The 15314-nt window shown below is 43.2% G+C and overlaps 1 protein-coding gene across 1 annotated transcript in view; it reads left to right on the forward strand.

The window, feature by feature from the left end:
- The first annotated feature begins 600 nt into the window (after nucleotides 1–600).
- Nucleotides 601–15314, forward strand: part of ptprnb (protein tyrosine phosphatase receptor type Nb) — a 23285-nt gene continuing 8571 nt past the window's right edge. Inside the window, 9 exon segments of the mRNA XM_034613288.1 lie at nucleotides 601–873; nucleotides 7907–7957; nucleotides 11204–11314; nucleotides 11455–11560; nucleotides 11698–11860; nucleotides 12854–13313; nucleotides 13846–13989; nucleotides 14455–14486; nucleotides 14777–14964. Of these exon segments, the coding sequence (XP_034469179.1) occupies nucleotides 795–873; nucleotides 7907–7957; nucleotides 11204–11314; nucleotides 11455–11560; nucleotides 11698–11860; nucleotides 12854–13313; nucleotides 13846–13989; nucleotides 14455–14486; nucleotides 14777–14964 (1334 nt within the window). The 5' untranslated portion in view covers nucleotides 601–794.

Raw genomic sequence — 15314 nt, forward strand, 5'->3', positions numbered from 1 at the left:
CAACAGATGGAGCATTGCTAACACCATGAATATAAATGTTTTTTATATATGCATGTGTGTCAATGACAAAGCTTGTTTTCAATGTACTGTAGATGTTGTACACATTTCTGAGTCTGTAACAACGTGTTTAAACAAGTCTCATTTCTTCAATAAGTTTTCAAACTGCTTAGATTTAATTTTCTAACAGTATGAGAGTGTCTACGCTGCCTAACCCATTATTATTCACGGTTGTGTTTTGTATTTATAACAATTTAAGGTTTTTGCATTCTATTGGTCAGGTATACAGTAACTGAAGTATTCAAATGTACATTTGAAGACTGTAAAACAATTACACAAATACAAAAACTAATGCATTCAACATTTACATCATATTTATCAACCATTTGTTCAATTTGAGCTATTATTCATTGGTTTAAATGAATATTTCACATGGTTGTCAATGCTGTTGTCATTTAACTAGTTAACGGGGCTGTGGTTTTATTTCATTTCTTGCAGTGTGGCGCCTCCTCTTCCTCGCGTTTCCCAACCAACCACTCCCTCTCTCTCTCTCTTTCTCTCTGCCTCCCTTTCTCTCGCACACACTCGTCCACACTCCATCAGTGGTGTGCATCCTCCTCCTCCTCCTCCTCCTCCTCAGCAGCAGCAGCAGAAGAAGAAGACGCCTCTCCTCGGAGATGGAGAGCTGCTGAAAGTGCAGGAGCAGCGGCAGCACTCGCAGTGGAGGCGGCTCTCCCCTCCTTCTCCTCCTCTTCCTCCTCCACCTCTTTCTCGCTCCGGTGGATGCTGGATGTACCATGAGGTCTCCGCGGCTCTGGGCGGCTCTGTGCCTCCTCCTCACCGCCTCCTGCCGGCTGTGCGCGGCCGCCCGACACGGTAAGACTTCCCACATGATCCCAAACACATGGAGACAGACGCACTTGTCATTTTTAACCCACCTCGGTGCATCCAGACGCGGGGAGGCGGTGCGTAAATCACGACTCACCCGGCGAAGACTCCCTGTTGCTGCGTTCTTTTACACTTGGCTGCGAGTTTATGGCACAGTTTATAACATTTTACAAGGATTTAAAAGAAATAACAGTTTTTCTTTATGCATCTTTCACTAAAACACCCTGCATGATATTTATCATTTTCCTATAATATTTAGACAATACACCTATAAGTTGTTTTCTGTTGTTGTGCCATCTCAGTGAAATTGATTTATCACCTGTCGTCCTCCATCTTATATGTGCATCTGCTTTATAACTGTTTACAGAGGGATGTTTCTGTATCTGCCTGAATGAATCATGTTGTTGTTGGGTCCGCAACAAACAGCAGGAGAGCAAACGGAGGAGAAGAGGGAGGGATGGTTTTGTTTGTTTTGGCTGAGTCTTCATCAGTGTCTGCGTGAAGCCAATATCCAATAGCCATCATCTGTATTAACCTACAAGTGCTTACTGTACACTAATTTCCCTCCGAGCATCACCCACAGTGGCCTGGTGGAGAAATGTGCTCAGATTTCACGGCAACATCATCGTCAACAAGAACACTTCCTCGGGGGTGATGCAAATGTAGAATAGTGCACCGTGAAGCTCAGTAATGACAACAGGAAAATCCCAACAGTAACACTAGTGGTCCTGCAAGAATATATGTTGTGCAACTAGTGTTATGATATTAGTAAAAGTAATAATAACCGAACCCCTGGGGACACGTGCAGACGATGGGCGTAACTGCAAATAATCTTAAAACCTTAGAAAAGAAAACTGGATGTATATTATAATAAAGACAAGTTCACTGTTAAAAGTCTGCATTCCAATAGGAATATTAATTACTAAAGGGGGTATTTTGCCCTTTACTCTCAAATGCTACTGTGTTGAAAACTATGCCAGAATATCCTTCTAAGAGTGTAAACCTATTTCAATTTTCCTCAGCAGAGGGAATTTATTCAGACTCAGACTTTGTGCCCTCCCGACCCCTTGTGCCTTTGCCTGCTCAGTAATATGTCTGTGGTTTAAAACGCAATATAATTTCACTGCACCACAGAGAAAGAGATTATAGATATTATAGAGCATTATTAAACCATTAAGCCAGCGATCGATTTATAAGATTGCTTTGAAATCTTAGCAACCAGCTGTGTTTTGAGGGGTGTTGTGCATCAAATATCGATCTGGGTGATTGAGATCCCACACGTTTATTATGTGTGAATGTTGAAATGGAAACTATATGGCACTCTAAACTCCAAATCAAAGCAGATGATAATAATGTTGGCCGTGAAACTGTAGAGAGCCACTGTTCGCTCCAAATTAAAACCAAAAGCCTCATTAAAAACCTGTCCAGCGTTTATGTTTCAAATCCTCCATCGACTTTCTAACGGATGTGAATATTAAAGCAGCATTAGCGGACATCATGCTCACAGTCATGACTCATTTCTGACCTCCCAGCGTCGTCTGCTCGCAGCAATTACAACGGCCTCCTGCTTCCTTGATGTACCTAACACGGTGCAGTGTTTCAGCACCACGGACAGCGAGCGGCCGGAATATTTCAGCACCACGGAGAGCGAAGCAGCCGTGATTCCACCTGCAGCAGAATAACGTGGATTCATTATTTATTATAACGTTCCACAGGGAATCCTGAAGATTTAATTTTCTCACAGCCAACATAGGATAATGTTCTTTTAATGCCTCCTAAAGAGACTCATGATGTTCGTCTATATGGAGATTGTCTCAACAGTTTTATGGTATGTTTTAGTGTCATGCTTTGATATTTTCACAGGGGTATAAAGCTTTTTGTAGAGAAAAATCAATAATTACATTCACAGTGATGGTGAAATTGCCCAAGGATTATAGTTAATGGCCCATTACAGCCTCACTAATAGCACAACTGTATAATTAAAGTTGTGTCAACTGTAAAAAGTGAATAAAAGTAAAGAATTCATGGCTGTAGCACTGAGAGAAATAAGATCTCAAAGTAAAATGTCACTCAGTCGTGCGCATACAATACAAGTCAATCAAGCTGCACCAAATTTCACACACTCATAGATATTGGCCGACCTTTTTTTTAACAAGATTCACGAATTTCCCTTGAGAAATCACTGAAAATGTTGAAAAAAGCTCTATTTTGCAATGTGATATATATGGTGAGAAAGATTACATGGATCCGCCCCCTTATTGGAATAAAAATTGATTCCATGTCTTTGTTAAAGGCCAAGGCTGCCATTGCTCTTTATTTTACTGTCAACAAATCTAATGAAAAGACCAAAACTGAACATGTTTTCGTCCATCCCTCAACACTTTATAACTTCCTCACTCTGTGGCTCTCAGCCCCAAACCCATTGGCTCCCACTGACGATAAAAACCTTTCGAAAAACACCTCACAAATATATATTTTCAATCTTTAATAGTGCATAAGTTGGGGACTATTTTCAGCAGCGGATGAAGACACATTCGGTGCGTTAGTGAGAATTTAAGGGGTGAGTCATGAATAAAATAAAAATAATAAATCACAGTGTGTGTGGCTATGGTAATGAAGGTACTTGCCAGCGATAGTGTGACTCACCGATGTGTGTTTGATAGTTTGTGGAGACAGTGGCACACAAGGAATAAGAGCCATCAGGCTGCGATACACATGCTGCACTTGTAGGTTGTAGGAGACATTCATTGCTGTTTTTGTAGCCGGAGGGATTATTAGCGTCGGCACCGAGGTAGAAAAGACGCAGGTTTTGTTCTGTTCCATCCAGACTGACTCACTCCACCTTAAATATCCTCTGGCAGGCGGCGGACCAGAGGGCGAGCTCACACTCACGGCATCAGTGGCCGCAAATGCCAGAAGCACCATTATGAGAACTACTCTGAACTCAGTCTGACAGGCAGTTAATGGGCGATAAAAGGAAAGCACGGCGACCCTGCTGGTAATGATGGCGGGCTGGAGTTTGGCCTCTGAGTGTATCATGAGTCTGGAAAAAAAAGAAAACCGCAAATGAAACTGATATTCTGTCCAAACTTGAATTGCTTAGTTGTGCAGTCTTTTGGAAGCTGCTTCTGCATTCAAATTCCAAATCTATTCCTCATTTTGCTGTGCTAGTGACTCGTAAATTCAATCGTCCTGTTAATGTTAACGATAGGCCCCCTGATTTTTGTTAATATACAGTCTCGACAAATTCTCACACCCAAAAGACGAATAGGTAATTTGTAGATTCATTTCAAAACACCTAAGTTTAGGCAAGAACCTGATCTGTATCGAGCTTTAATTCAATGTTGGCTTTTGACATATTTATCCAAGACCACCGTCTTTCCCTGCCTTGTGTGTTGACTTGTCTCAGCAGAATCAAAACCATCAGTCATGCTTTCGTTTCCTATTTCCACACTAATGCCTAATGCAATTTCCGGGAGACAGGATTATTTATAACGGCCTAAATGCGGCACCGTTGCTCGCCTTCTTACCTTGACAAGATAACAAATGAATTGTCCTGTGCGAAACACTCAATTTGAAGCGCGCACGTTTATTGGGAAATGTCACTCACCCAAGCTTTTTCGGACCCTTCAGCTGCATCTCGCTGTCATCGTCCCTCGTCTTCTTTCCGTGACGGGAATCGTCTCTGGTGTCTCTGTCTCTGGTGTCCGCACATGACCCGAATGTCACACCTTAGGATATAAACCTGTCAGAGGTCAGCGAGCGGCGTTGAGTGGAGGTCAATGAGGAGAGAACAAATAGCCTTATGTGACGGAAGAAGGTCTCGTGAGGACAATAAAACCACGACATGATTTTTAAAAGCTCCAGGATATTAGTAAGTGTTCCTAAAGTGTTGTGGGTAAAAGTTCATCTGAGAAGAGAATCTGAAGTTATAAATTGGGTCTTTTTGATTTCCTGCTGCTGAATTTTGACTTTTTGCAGCCTGGATACAGAACAATTTCCCAGGCAGAAGCAAAATAAGATAAATGCAGGGATCACATTTGCACACCTTTTTGAGTAGTGCACACAAATGCAGCTCCTGAGCCTCATGGGCAGCCGTGCACGATTCTCCACAGTTCCCCGTGTGTTTTAATTTGAAAAGCAAAGAGAAAAGAACAGATTTGTGACGAGTGATGTGTGACAGACTGATCTAATCTAAGATGAGACAGAAACCCCGCCTTTGTAATTATAGACGCCACTCAACACCGTTTTTTTTTCTACACAGACACGACCACATCTCAGAAAAACAAAATGGAGCTGATGGTGCTGATGGAGGACGCAGCGAGCCAGACGGAGACTTTCCACAGTGCCTACTCGCTCTAATTGGTTTTATCTGGAGAATGAAGTTGTGTTTGTGAGAAGGGGGAGAGAAGCCGGAGAAGTTTCCCCAGAGAAATGTAAAGACTGAAGCCGCCGGCTGACTTTAAATTGCGTCAGTTGGTTTTTTTCTGGTGAAACTGAATCCAACAGGAGAGAATGTTTGTTACTTACTACATCTGTTTCTATGGCACCTTGAGTTGAAATCCAACTAAACAGCACAAATCTCCCTCTTACAGAGTCAATTTGGTCTTTTTAAACAAGGCTTTATACATAAAGCTTTTGCAGGAAGCTTGTTTTAACATCTTTGCAATGGAAATCAACTTGTTTTCACTTTTCCAACTAGATTTCTTGATGGACCAAGTCGTGGTTGTGAATTAGCAAATTCAACTATTCAAAAGTGATGCGACACCGTTTTATATTCTACTTCTTTATCTGGATGCACTAAGTCTGGGCAAAATGGCCGAAACGTATATTGTCGTTATCAATAACTATAACAATAAATGTCACATTATTATTTATTTTATGATTTTTGCTCCCAAGTGAAGGTTGTGCTTTTAAACACCTCCTCCAGTGTGGGAGGAATTTACAGTGAATTGCACATGAGCCGTTTATATTGCACAGGCAGATGAATATTGCACAGTTGAGACTTAAAAGAAAGAAATGATGCAATATTCATTTTTGTCCTAAATTATAAAATTCAACCTTCCTCAATTCAACACATAGATAATCGGGGCTAATATTAGTTCACTTGAGAAATATACTGCAGAGCAACTGACACTTCTGTTCCAGTTGGCTGACTTCATAGCTGCTCTGTCCGTGCGTTCTATTAAACAGCATTTTCCGTTTGTCAGTTGATCCAATGCCGACGTCTTCATAGAAACTGACACGCAGTAAGTAAAGGAAGTGAAAGGAATTTGAATGCACTGCTGTCTAGGATTCCCTCCTGAGGCCAATGTGGTTTACAGACGTCTACATAGCCCTGTTGACTCCACACATCATCACATGACACCCAATCCCTTTTCACAACAGCCCGGTGGGACGAGGTTCATATGAGACTGAACTAACTCCTCCACAGGATGAGTGTTTTCATTCGCGGTGCATTTATCAATCTGGCATTGCTGATTAGCGACCCAATTACACACAAACGAGCGGGTAATGTCGTGTATTAGAAGAGGTGATGGAGTGTGGCGCGGCTGATGACAGTGACGGACAGGCTGCATGACGAGCTGATCCAGATCTCCCCGAGAAGCAGACGGTCGAAGAGAGAGAGTGCGAGAGAGGAGAAGCGAGGATGGGGGACGGAGAGATAAGACGATGGGGAGGGAGGGAGGGAGTGAGGGAGGGATGCGTGGGCGCAGGAGAGAGGACAGAGCAGAGATTAGTCATCATGTGGAGTTTGGGCGGGGGGGGGGGGGGGGGGGGGGGGGGGTCGATGGACGGATGCATGGAGAATCTCTCCATTCTATGTTTAGCCGCGTCTCGGCTTTCTGGTTTAATGGAGATTCCCCTCTCTGATAGCTGCTGCCCAGGCAGTTTGTTTGTGTCGTCACGTAGTCGATACTCGGTCTGTTTTTTTTTTATAGATTTCAGGTAGAGGGAATAAATAAACTCAGTCAATCAGGGCCGGTGTAGAGAAGAGAATCCCATCTACTCAAACTTTTGCTTTTGCAGGTTGCTCTTGCTTTTTGGACGACAAAAATCTTCTCGTCTTATCCGTCTGTGACTGAGTCGTTCTTTCGACTGACATGTGTCAGAGGTAATGAAATCGAAACAGCCTCAGAGAGAAGAAACAGTGAAGCAGCACAAATACCGGAAGTGAAATCACTGCAGGAAGAAAGCACAATGTGTTTTCATAGGTCGTGCATACTGCAGGACAGAGTATATATTCTTACATTATCGCAGGACGTGTGAATAATACACAGGAGTATATAAATCCTTAATGAAAACCTTAAGCAAACAGGCGTAAATACACAGCGCGGAGCGAGCGGTCCTCGCATCTGTTGCTTTTTACTGCCTCGCAACAGATTAGGAGCTGGGAAAAGGTCAACGGTAACACACACAGACATATGCATACACGCACACTTTCCCATTCAGAGACAGCGACACAAGATTGGCATCAAGCACAGCTATGCGTTCTTGTGGGGCCTCCCCTAACTCATTGTATTAAACTGAACATGCAAGGATTTTTGAAAGTTTCTTTAAGTGTGGGTTCGATGTTTTATGGCAGAAGAGAATTAAAAAAGACATCACTCTTGCGCATTTGGAGCCAGAGTTTGCACGGTAGCGATCGAGCAATGGCTTCGAGGTCACTTATCAGAAACGTGAATACTTTAAATGACGGAAACCATCTTTGAGTAAATTTGGTTTGACTTTTTGTTTGGTCCTCTAACATGGAGGATGTGGGATTTATGACCTGTACTGCAATCGGCCATCAGGTGGCGATCAAGATGATTTGGCTTCGCTTTTCACTAGCCGTGATGTGATCCACACCCATTAACATTATGAGACGTAAAAAAGAAGAAAATCCACCCATTCATCCATGATCTGTACCCTTTATCCTTTCAGCTCCATTTAACTCCCTGAAGTAAGTTTTGCAGCTGCACAAAAAATTCTGTGTTTCTCAGTCTGAGCTCAGTTTCCTGTTTTTTGCTGTTGTCTGCAGGCTGCTTGTTTGAGAAGAGGCTCTGTCCCAGGGATCAGCTGTGCAACGACGGTGAGTCTTTGACCTCACACACACACGCACGTCACACAACATCTTTGTCCACAGCTTTCGACCGAGTGAAAAACAATGACACCGCTTTTAGAATCTTCAGGACCTGCAAAACACAGACTCAAAATGGCTCCTGAGAGACTATACTGTGGATTCATTGGAGCAGTCTCACACAGGATAATAATTACTATGCCATGTCCATTCCAGTCTGATCGCCTGGAGGGTTTTTCATTACTTCCACGTAAGCGTAGAGGTCTGATGTTGCATTTTAATCGACACTGTAAATGTATATGGATTCTGCTATGATGACCTCAAGTAAGCAATAAAAAGTAAGATGAGATTATTTCCTTTGGAAAATGAATAAATCTAATATTTGTACTAGAAGCTATACGCCACTTTCTTTTCACACCTTCCTGAAGCCGAAGTTCGAGCTGAAACGTCAAACTGATCTTGCTCGGGGAGGCTGACATGGACACTTTCTCGCCCCAGCAGCTCATATTTACGGGGGCCTCGAATGCAACGTGGGGAGAATTTAAAAATCCACCAATAGCGCGCGATCCCAGCAGGCCACAGATGCAGCAGCATGCTTCAGGAGGCCTTGACGTGTCTTCTGTCCATCAAACAGGCAGGAGCTGGTTAGCCGTCACGGCTCAGCCTGCCGTTAACGGGCTGTCTATAATCCCTCAGTGGGTTCCTTACTTCCTGCCTGCCTGTTCAAACACGACGAGGATGTCATTGCAAGAGCGTGCACGTGCAATGGGTGTGCGACTGTGTTTCATGCTGCATTATTGATGGCTGTATGTGTCTGTGTCCGCCCCGAGGATGTAATGTTCCCTGTTTCCAAAGACAGGAACATAAGAGGAATTTATAGCGACGGTTTGATGATGCTCTGAGGACGTGAATGCACTGCAATGCAAGAATTCTATTTGTATAGCGCCAAATCATAATATACATTATCTCAAGGCAGAGCAACAGGTTATATTCCGGACTGCAATACATAAACAATCAATTTTGTAGCCTGGAAGATCTGTAATCTGTGTGAAATCTCTGACAGATAGCAAATGTAATTCAATATGCATAGAAATAAATATAACTCCAGCCTGAAATAAAGAAAAAAATGCCCTAGACATCCCTAATCTGTATTCCATCTGTGGAGTGTTTATGTAAAATAAATGTTATAACATTAAATATATTACAGACCTTGTTAAATAAACATCTAATGTGTCTAATATTGCATCGAAAAAAATCTAGTTTGTACAGTAAGACATTTGTAATCTGTGATGAATATTGAGAAGGTTTTATTAAAACGACACCATTGGCAAAACAGCCATTTTTTACGCCTTTAAACACCTGTTATCCATACTCTATTTGATCACACAGAAATTTAAACTCAGCCCACGTAACTACTACACACCTCAGAGTCGTCATTCCAGTATTGAAGTGTGAGCGAAGGTGACGTGTGTGTGTGAGATGCACGATACCGGCAGGAAGGTGGAAAGAAAGAGGCATTGATTAACTGGCGAGGAGGAGAGGATGGGGTGAGCGACAACGAGAGAGCAGGGAGAAAAAGTGCGAGAGTGGAACGTAAACAAGGTCTCCCTCCGTCAGTTGCTCTCGGCCAATCACGGCCCGTCCCCGGCCGTCTCTATGACAACAGTGACATCACTTGCCTGACGACCGTGTGTCTCCCTCGTGTGTGTGCATGTGTATCGGTGTGTGTGTGTGTTTGATGAGTGCTGGATGGAGACAGAGGTGATGACTCACCACAGCCCACAAATACACACACCGCCAAACACATACACACACACTCTGTGCTTCATTGTGCGTGTGTATGTGGACACTTGGGTGCTGATGAGTGTGTTTTTGTAGAAATGTACTTGTGTGTGTACTTGTTGCTGCATATATATCATTTGTGTACTTCTGATGTGTTTGATATTGTATGTAAATGTGTGTCTCGTGATTATAGAGCGTTTGCCTCCATGGTTGTGTATGTGGTGTGTCCACTTGTTTGTGGGTATCAGTACATACATTATGTTCCTCTTCGTGTTCACATACTCTCGTTTGTGTGTGTGTGTATGTGTGAATTTCTGTGTTTATTTTTTGCTTCCTTGGTATTTTTCCCTCCTTTAAGTGGCTCTGGAGGAGACTATTATTTTTTAATCATGATCAACACTGAGTCGGATATTTTAAAGGAGACATTTGGTGTTTTTTCAGTGATTCTTTCCTTTAGTGGGTTATATAGTTTGTTTTTTAAAGGCCTGTAAATTTAAAAAGGTCTAAGTTCTCGTTAAAGGGAGCTCCTGAAACACTACACCTCATTTAGTTACTGGGAGCCATGAATATGTTAATATGGCCTCGCCCCTGCTCCCCTTCTCCTCAACCTCACAGCGCCACCTGCAGTTGAAAAGCCTTTGGTGCTCAGAGCTTATGTTTAAAAGCTTGATAGAGACAAACAAAGCCAGGTGATGTGAGTGTAGAGGCCGACATCTCCTACATGTGCTGGAAGTGGTTGACCAATCGCTACAGATTGAGCGAGCTGGCCAATCAAAGTAGACTGGGCTTCACAGGGGGCGGGCCTTAAAGAGACAGGAGCTAAAACCAAGTATTTCAGACAGAGGCTGAAAAGAGGAGCTGTAGCAATGGACAGTCTGAGGAAGTTGATGTGTTTTCTTAACCTTTTCAAGCAATAACACAAATTTAAATAATGAAGCTGAATATTAATATTCTATTTCTATCTATTTAAACTATGAGCAAAATATGTCTCTTTTAAAGTTAAAGTTTCGGGTTTCCTAAATGAACTCAAAACTAATATCGGCTGATATTTATAGCTTGAGTTTTTTCTGCCGCTGCAAATGTCATGGCTCAACACTGTGAGCGTCTCAGATTGAATAACATTCAGCAGCATTGTAAAGGCATAAATGTCAGGGACCGGTGTCTCAAACCTGAGATAACTGACACCAGCGAGAGGTGACAGAGTTAAATAGAATCGGTGATGCGGCATATTTGATGTGACCTTCGTTCCAGATAAAATATCACAACCTCTGTCCCGGGCAGATTTGGACTGTATCTGCTGTTTACCATGCAAGCATAGAGACACAGGAGTAAACTGAAAGTTAACTAATGTCTTGGTGGTGCTATTTTCAGTCCAAACACAACCTTCGTCCAATGAAGGATCGTTTTAAACTGCAGCTGCCACTGTTTTTCCACAAATCTCTTCATTTCACGGCTTGTCGGTCTCTTCCTGTGCAGATGGTTTGTTCGGACAGTGCCAGGCTCCTCACCAGGAGCCCGTGCAGTACCAGGTGTCTGTTCCAGTCCTGCACAAACTCCAGGAAGTCCTCAAAGACCTGATGGTGCAAGGTGAGTTCTTTTACGGCAAGATGTGAAGCTTCACCAACCGCTCACCGCTGTTACAAGAGAACAATCATTCCTTTAAGGGGACATACGTGGGTAAAAATGTTTGATTGAATGGCTTTTTTTGTCACCTTCTGACTGCTTAGGTCTGACGTGGAGGGATGACATCACGCAGGCAATTATTAACCGAGAGCTGAGTCGTGTTCCCACCATCGGCTCCTCCTCTAAAGTCCCAGAGCAGGTGTCCAAACAGTAAGAAAACGTGCAGCGTGTCCCACCGTTAGTCCACTAGAGAGTCGGGCATAAAAAAGTACATAAAAAAGCTCATAAAATCGTGCTTGTAAGATTTAAGGGGCTCTTTAGGCGACTGCCTTTGTCTTATTTCCCAGGGCCTCCAGACTGCCGGGCTCCGCTCAGCAGAGGGTTCAGGGGCCCGAGGAACCAGCCGACCCTGAGATGATGCAACAGTTTGTGGACTACATGATCCTGGATCCCTCCCGCTCCTCGGTGCACATGCAGACGCCCCTGCTGGACCCGTACACCTACCACCAGGTGGGCAAAAGATGGTTTAAAGAGCGTACAGGTACAAAACTGCACCGGTTCTTTAAAGATGGAGGATTAATCGCTGGATACCGTTATCAAAACTTTACTATTATCTTACATCTGGTGAAAATTGATCAGATCTTTACATGTTATGTCTTGGCTGATGTTTGCAAATATCAGCGTCGCGTCCCAGATGTTTTGACACATTTTGTCGAACTACGATTTTGACAAAAAATAAACGATGGTTAAATTTAGGCTGAACATCCAAATTATTAAACTACACAGGCAACAGCTGCTGGACCACTGTGCAGAAGGATAATCTACAAGTTCATAGCCCATATTCACAAGTTACAATTTGTCTCATGGGGCTCAACAAGATGCGACATCCTCTGTCCTTAAATCTCGACAAGAGTTAGCTGTAAATAGACGGTGAATCAATATGTACTTGTTTGTAAATTAAGTTAGCAAATTAATTTTCGATTTCCCCCCATCAATAATCCCAAATGACATGTTTCTATCTTTAAATTACTCGGAAATGACATCAGGAATAAAATACACCTCCTGATACGTATCAGGATTATAGAGAAAACAAAACTAGCTCAATTCAACAATATGATTTACTATGAAATCTGCAGAGACAAAACCACAGAGCTTTACAAAACTTTGGAGGTGATTGTTTTGGTTTTATTTAATGGTTGAGTCACAGTGTTTCCAGCAGCAACGGACCCAAAAAACCAGCAGCAAACAGGAGGCAGACACAGTTAGAGACCAGATGATGAACACAGCAGATCGTTTATCAGCTACAGGGCTGTTTATTTCCCTCAGGAGCTAGTGGAGCTCAAACCAGGATATAATCTTCGGAGCCATCAGGTGAACACCACTCACAGATGATCACATCGCTCTGTGACTGCGGGATGTTAACATGTCAGAGATGTTTTTTAGTTTTTTTTTATTCTGCCTCCCAGTGTCCAAAAAACCAACACTTGTCATTTGTTGTTGCAGCAGCAGTATGGTTACCAAGAGGAGGAGGAACGCTCCCTCAACTCCCTGGACGATAATCCAGCCTTCCCGCTCCTCGCCTCTCGCCCAAGATCCAGGGGAAACCTCCTGGACCAAGACCGTCAGCTTCTCCAAAACCTGCTGTCCTTTTACCTTACCTCCCCTTCCTCCTCCTCTTCCTCATCCTCCTCCTCTTCGTCCTCTCCCGTGCAGTCCCTCTCCCGTAACAGGGGAGCAGTGGCAGCAGCAGCAGCAGCAGCAGCAGCGTCAGGTTTCCCCTCTCCGATCTCCTCCTCATCCTCATCCTCCTCCTCGTCGTCCTCCTTCTTCCCGGAGCTAGACTTCCCTCTGGACTACGGCGAAGACTACGTTTCCCAGATGTCCCAGCTCAGCAAACAGCAGCAGCAGGAGCAGGCAGAGAAGAAGACGCAGAAGGACTACAACGCCCTGTCAGGACTGGATGGTGAGAGAGCAGAGAAAATAAAGATGTGGTGATAGAAAGAGAAGACGTTCATCACAAAACACAACTGTCAAATGGACAAGTGGAAAGTCACTTAAAGGTTCAGTGTGTAGAATTTAGTCACATCTAGTGGTGGAGTTGCATGTTGCAGCTGAATACCCCTCACCTCACCCTCCCCTTCCAAACATGAAAGAAAACCTGTGGAAACCTTCAGTTGTAATAAAAACTCAAAAGGTGTTTAGTTTGTCCATTCTGGGCTACTGTAAAAAACATGGCGGCCCCCGTAGAGACGACCTAACCCGATGTAAATGTAAAGTATTTAAATATAAAGGGCTCGTTCTAGGGTAAAGAAAACAACAATTTGTACATTTAGGTGAAACACACTAGTGAAAACATCACTAGGATTATTCTTTTTATATTCAATATCCGCCAATAGATCCCTTTCACCTAAATCCTACACACTGGACCTTTAAACTAATACCAGTAGATGCAAAGGCCTCCATCTCCTGTGTTTTCTCTCTTCTGTGTCCTACAGAGCACTCTCTGCAGAGACTGGCTCTGCTGCTCGACCACTACGGCCTTGACATGAAGGATCTGTCCCCCGAGCAGAAAGACAACGTGCCCGCCGCTCTGAAGCAGCTGCAGCTGGACACCTCCTACGCTCACAAACAAACCAAAGGTCTGTGTCACTCCAGCCACAAAACGTCACCCGCTCATCAGTTTGCTCTTCACTGCTGCTGTTAACGCTTCAGAGAGGAGACCACAGGATCCTGCTCTTTACACTCAGGTTTCATAGACTGATCTTTCTGCTAATCTGCATTTAAACCGTACAAATGAATGTATTTCAAATGTACAAATTAATGAAATATGATAACAGAATTAAAGAGAATTGTACCACAGAGTCAGGGTTTCTGTCTCTCTGCGTTCCTGTTGTCACATGCATGTCTTTTCACTCAATAAAGGTGAAATGCCCAATAATATCTTTTAAAAAAAGTATATTTACAAATTTATTCAGTTACATTTGTATAGCGCTAAAACAAGACATACATTTTTTTCAAGGCCCTTCACATACTCAGATTTAGACCTTACAATATACGAATACAAATTGTCTTCATTATATTGTGTTTTTGTGTTTTCTATTCAGATAAATTTGGAAACGATGGTACAGGAAGCAAGGTGAGAGTTACTTATGTTGTTTTTTTTAATCACAATTTCTTCAAGTCGAGATTTTCAATTATCTTATGCAGGAATTCAGATTAAAAGAACTTTATTGCTGATCACAAATCAATTAATGTATCTTGAATGTGGCTCTGAAATGAGGAAATAAGATAAAGTCGAAGGCTGGATCACCCAACTAGTAACTGTCAAATGAATGTAATGTGTACAGCGTTTACAGAATTATAAAGAAGCAGGAAAGGATAATACAAGTACTCACTTTCCATTTCTAATTTCATGTCTTTATTCAGATCACAGAGGGTTCAGTGGGCCAAAAGATGGTCGCTCCAGAGGCTCCTCCCTCCACCGCCAAGTCCCCCAAAGCAGAGGGGCCCCAGAAAGAGATGACCCCCGCCGCGGCATCCAGCCAGGACGAAGTGGGGAAGAAGGAACTGGCGGCCAAGGCGGAGGAGTACGGCTACATCGTCACCAACCAGAGGTGCGGTGTCTGTGGCTCTAATGTGTTATGATGACGTCCTGTCTGTGAATGAATGGATGAATGACTGATGGGGGTGGCTGTCGTTTTCATGATGAAATGAGAAAAAATAGGTCAAGACGAGATAAAAAAAAAGGCAGACAAGTGGGGAACAGGGGAGGCGGTCGATAGGAAGTAACGAATAAGACAAGACAAAAAGGAAAACAAAATAAACGGAGCAATGAAATGAAAGAAAGGAAAGTGCTGCTTTCTATTTCCGGAGAGAAACTGACCCAGACTGACATGAAAAGGGAAAAGGAAAGAAGTTTGAAGAGCTGAATGAAGGGGGGGATAGGGGAGACATGAGGAAAGAG

This window comes from Hippoglossus hippoglossus, chromosome 2, assembly GCF_009819705.1.
Source record: "Hippoglossus hippoglossus isolate fHipHip1 chromosome 2, fHipHip1.pri, whole genome shotgun sequence".
NCBI classification, from domain to species: Eukaryota; Metazoa; Chordata; class Actinopteri; order Pleuronectiformes; family Pleuronectidae; genus Hippoglossus; species Hippoglossus hippoglossus.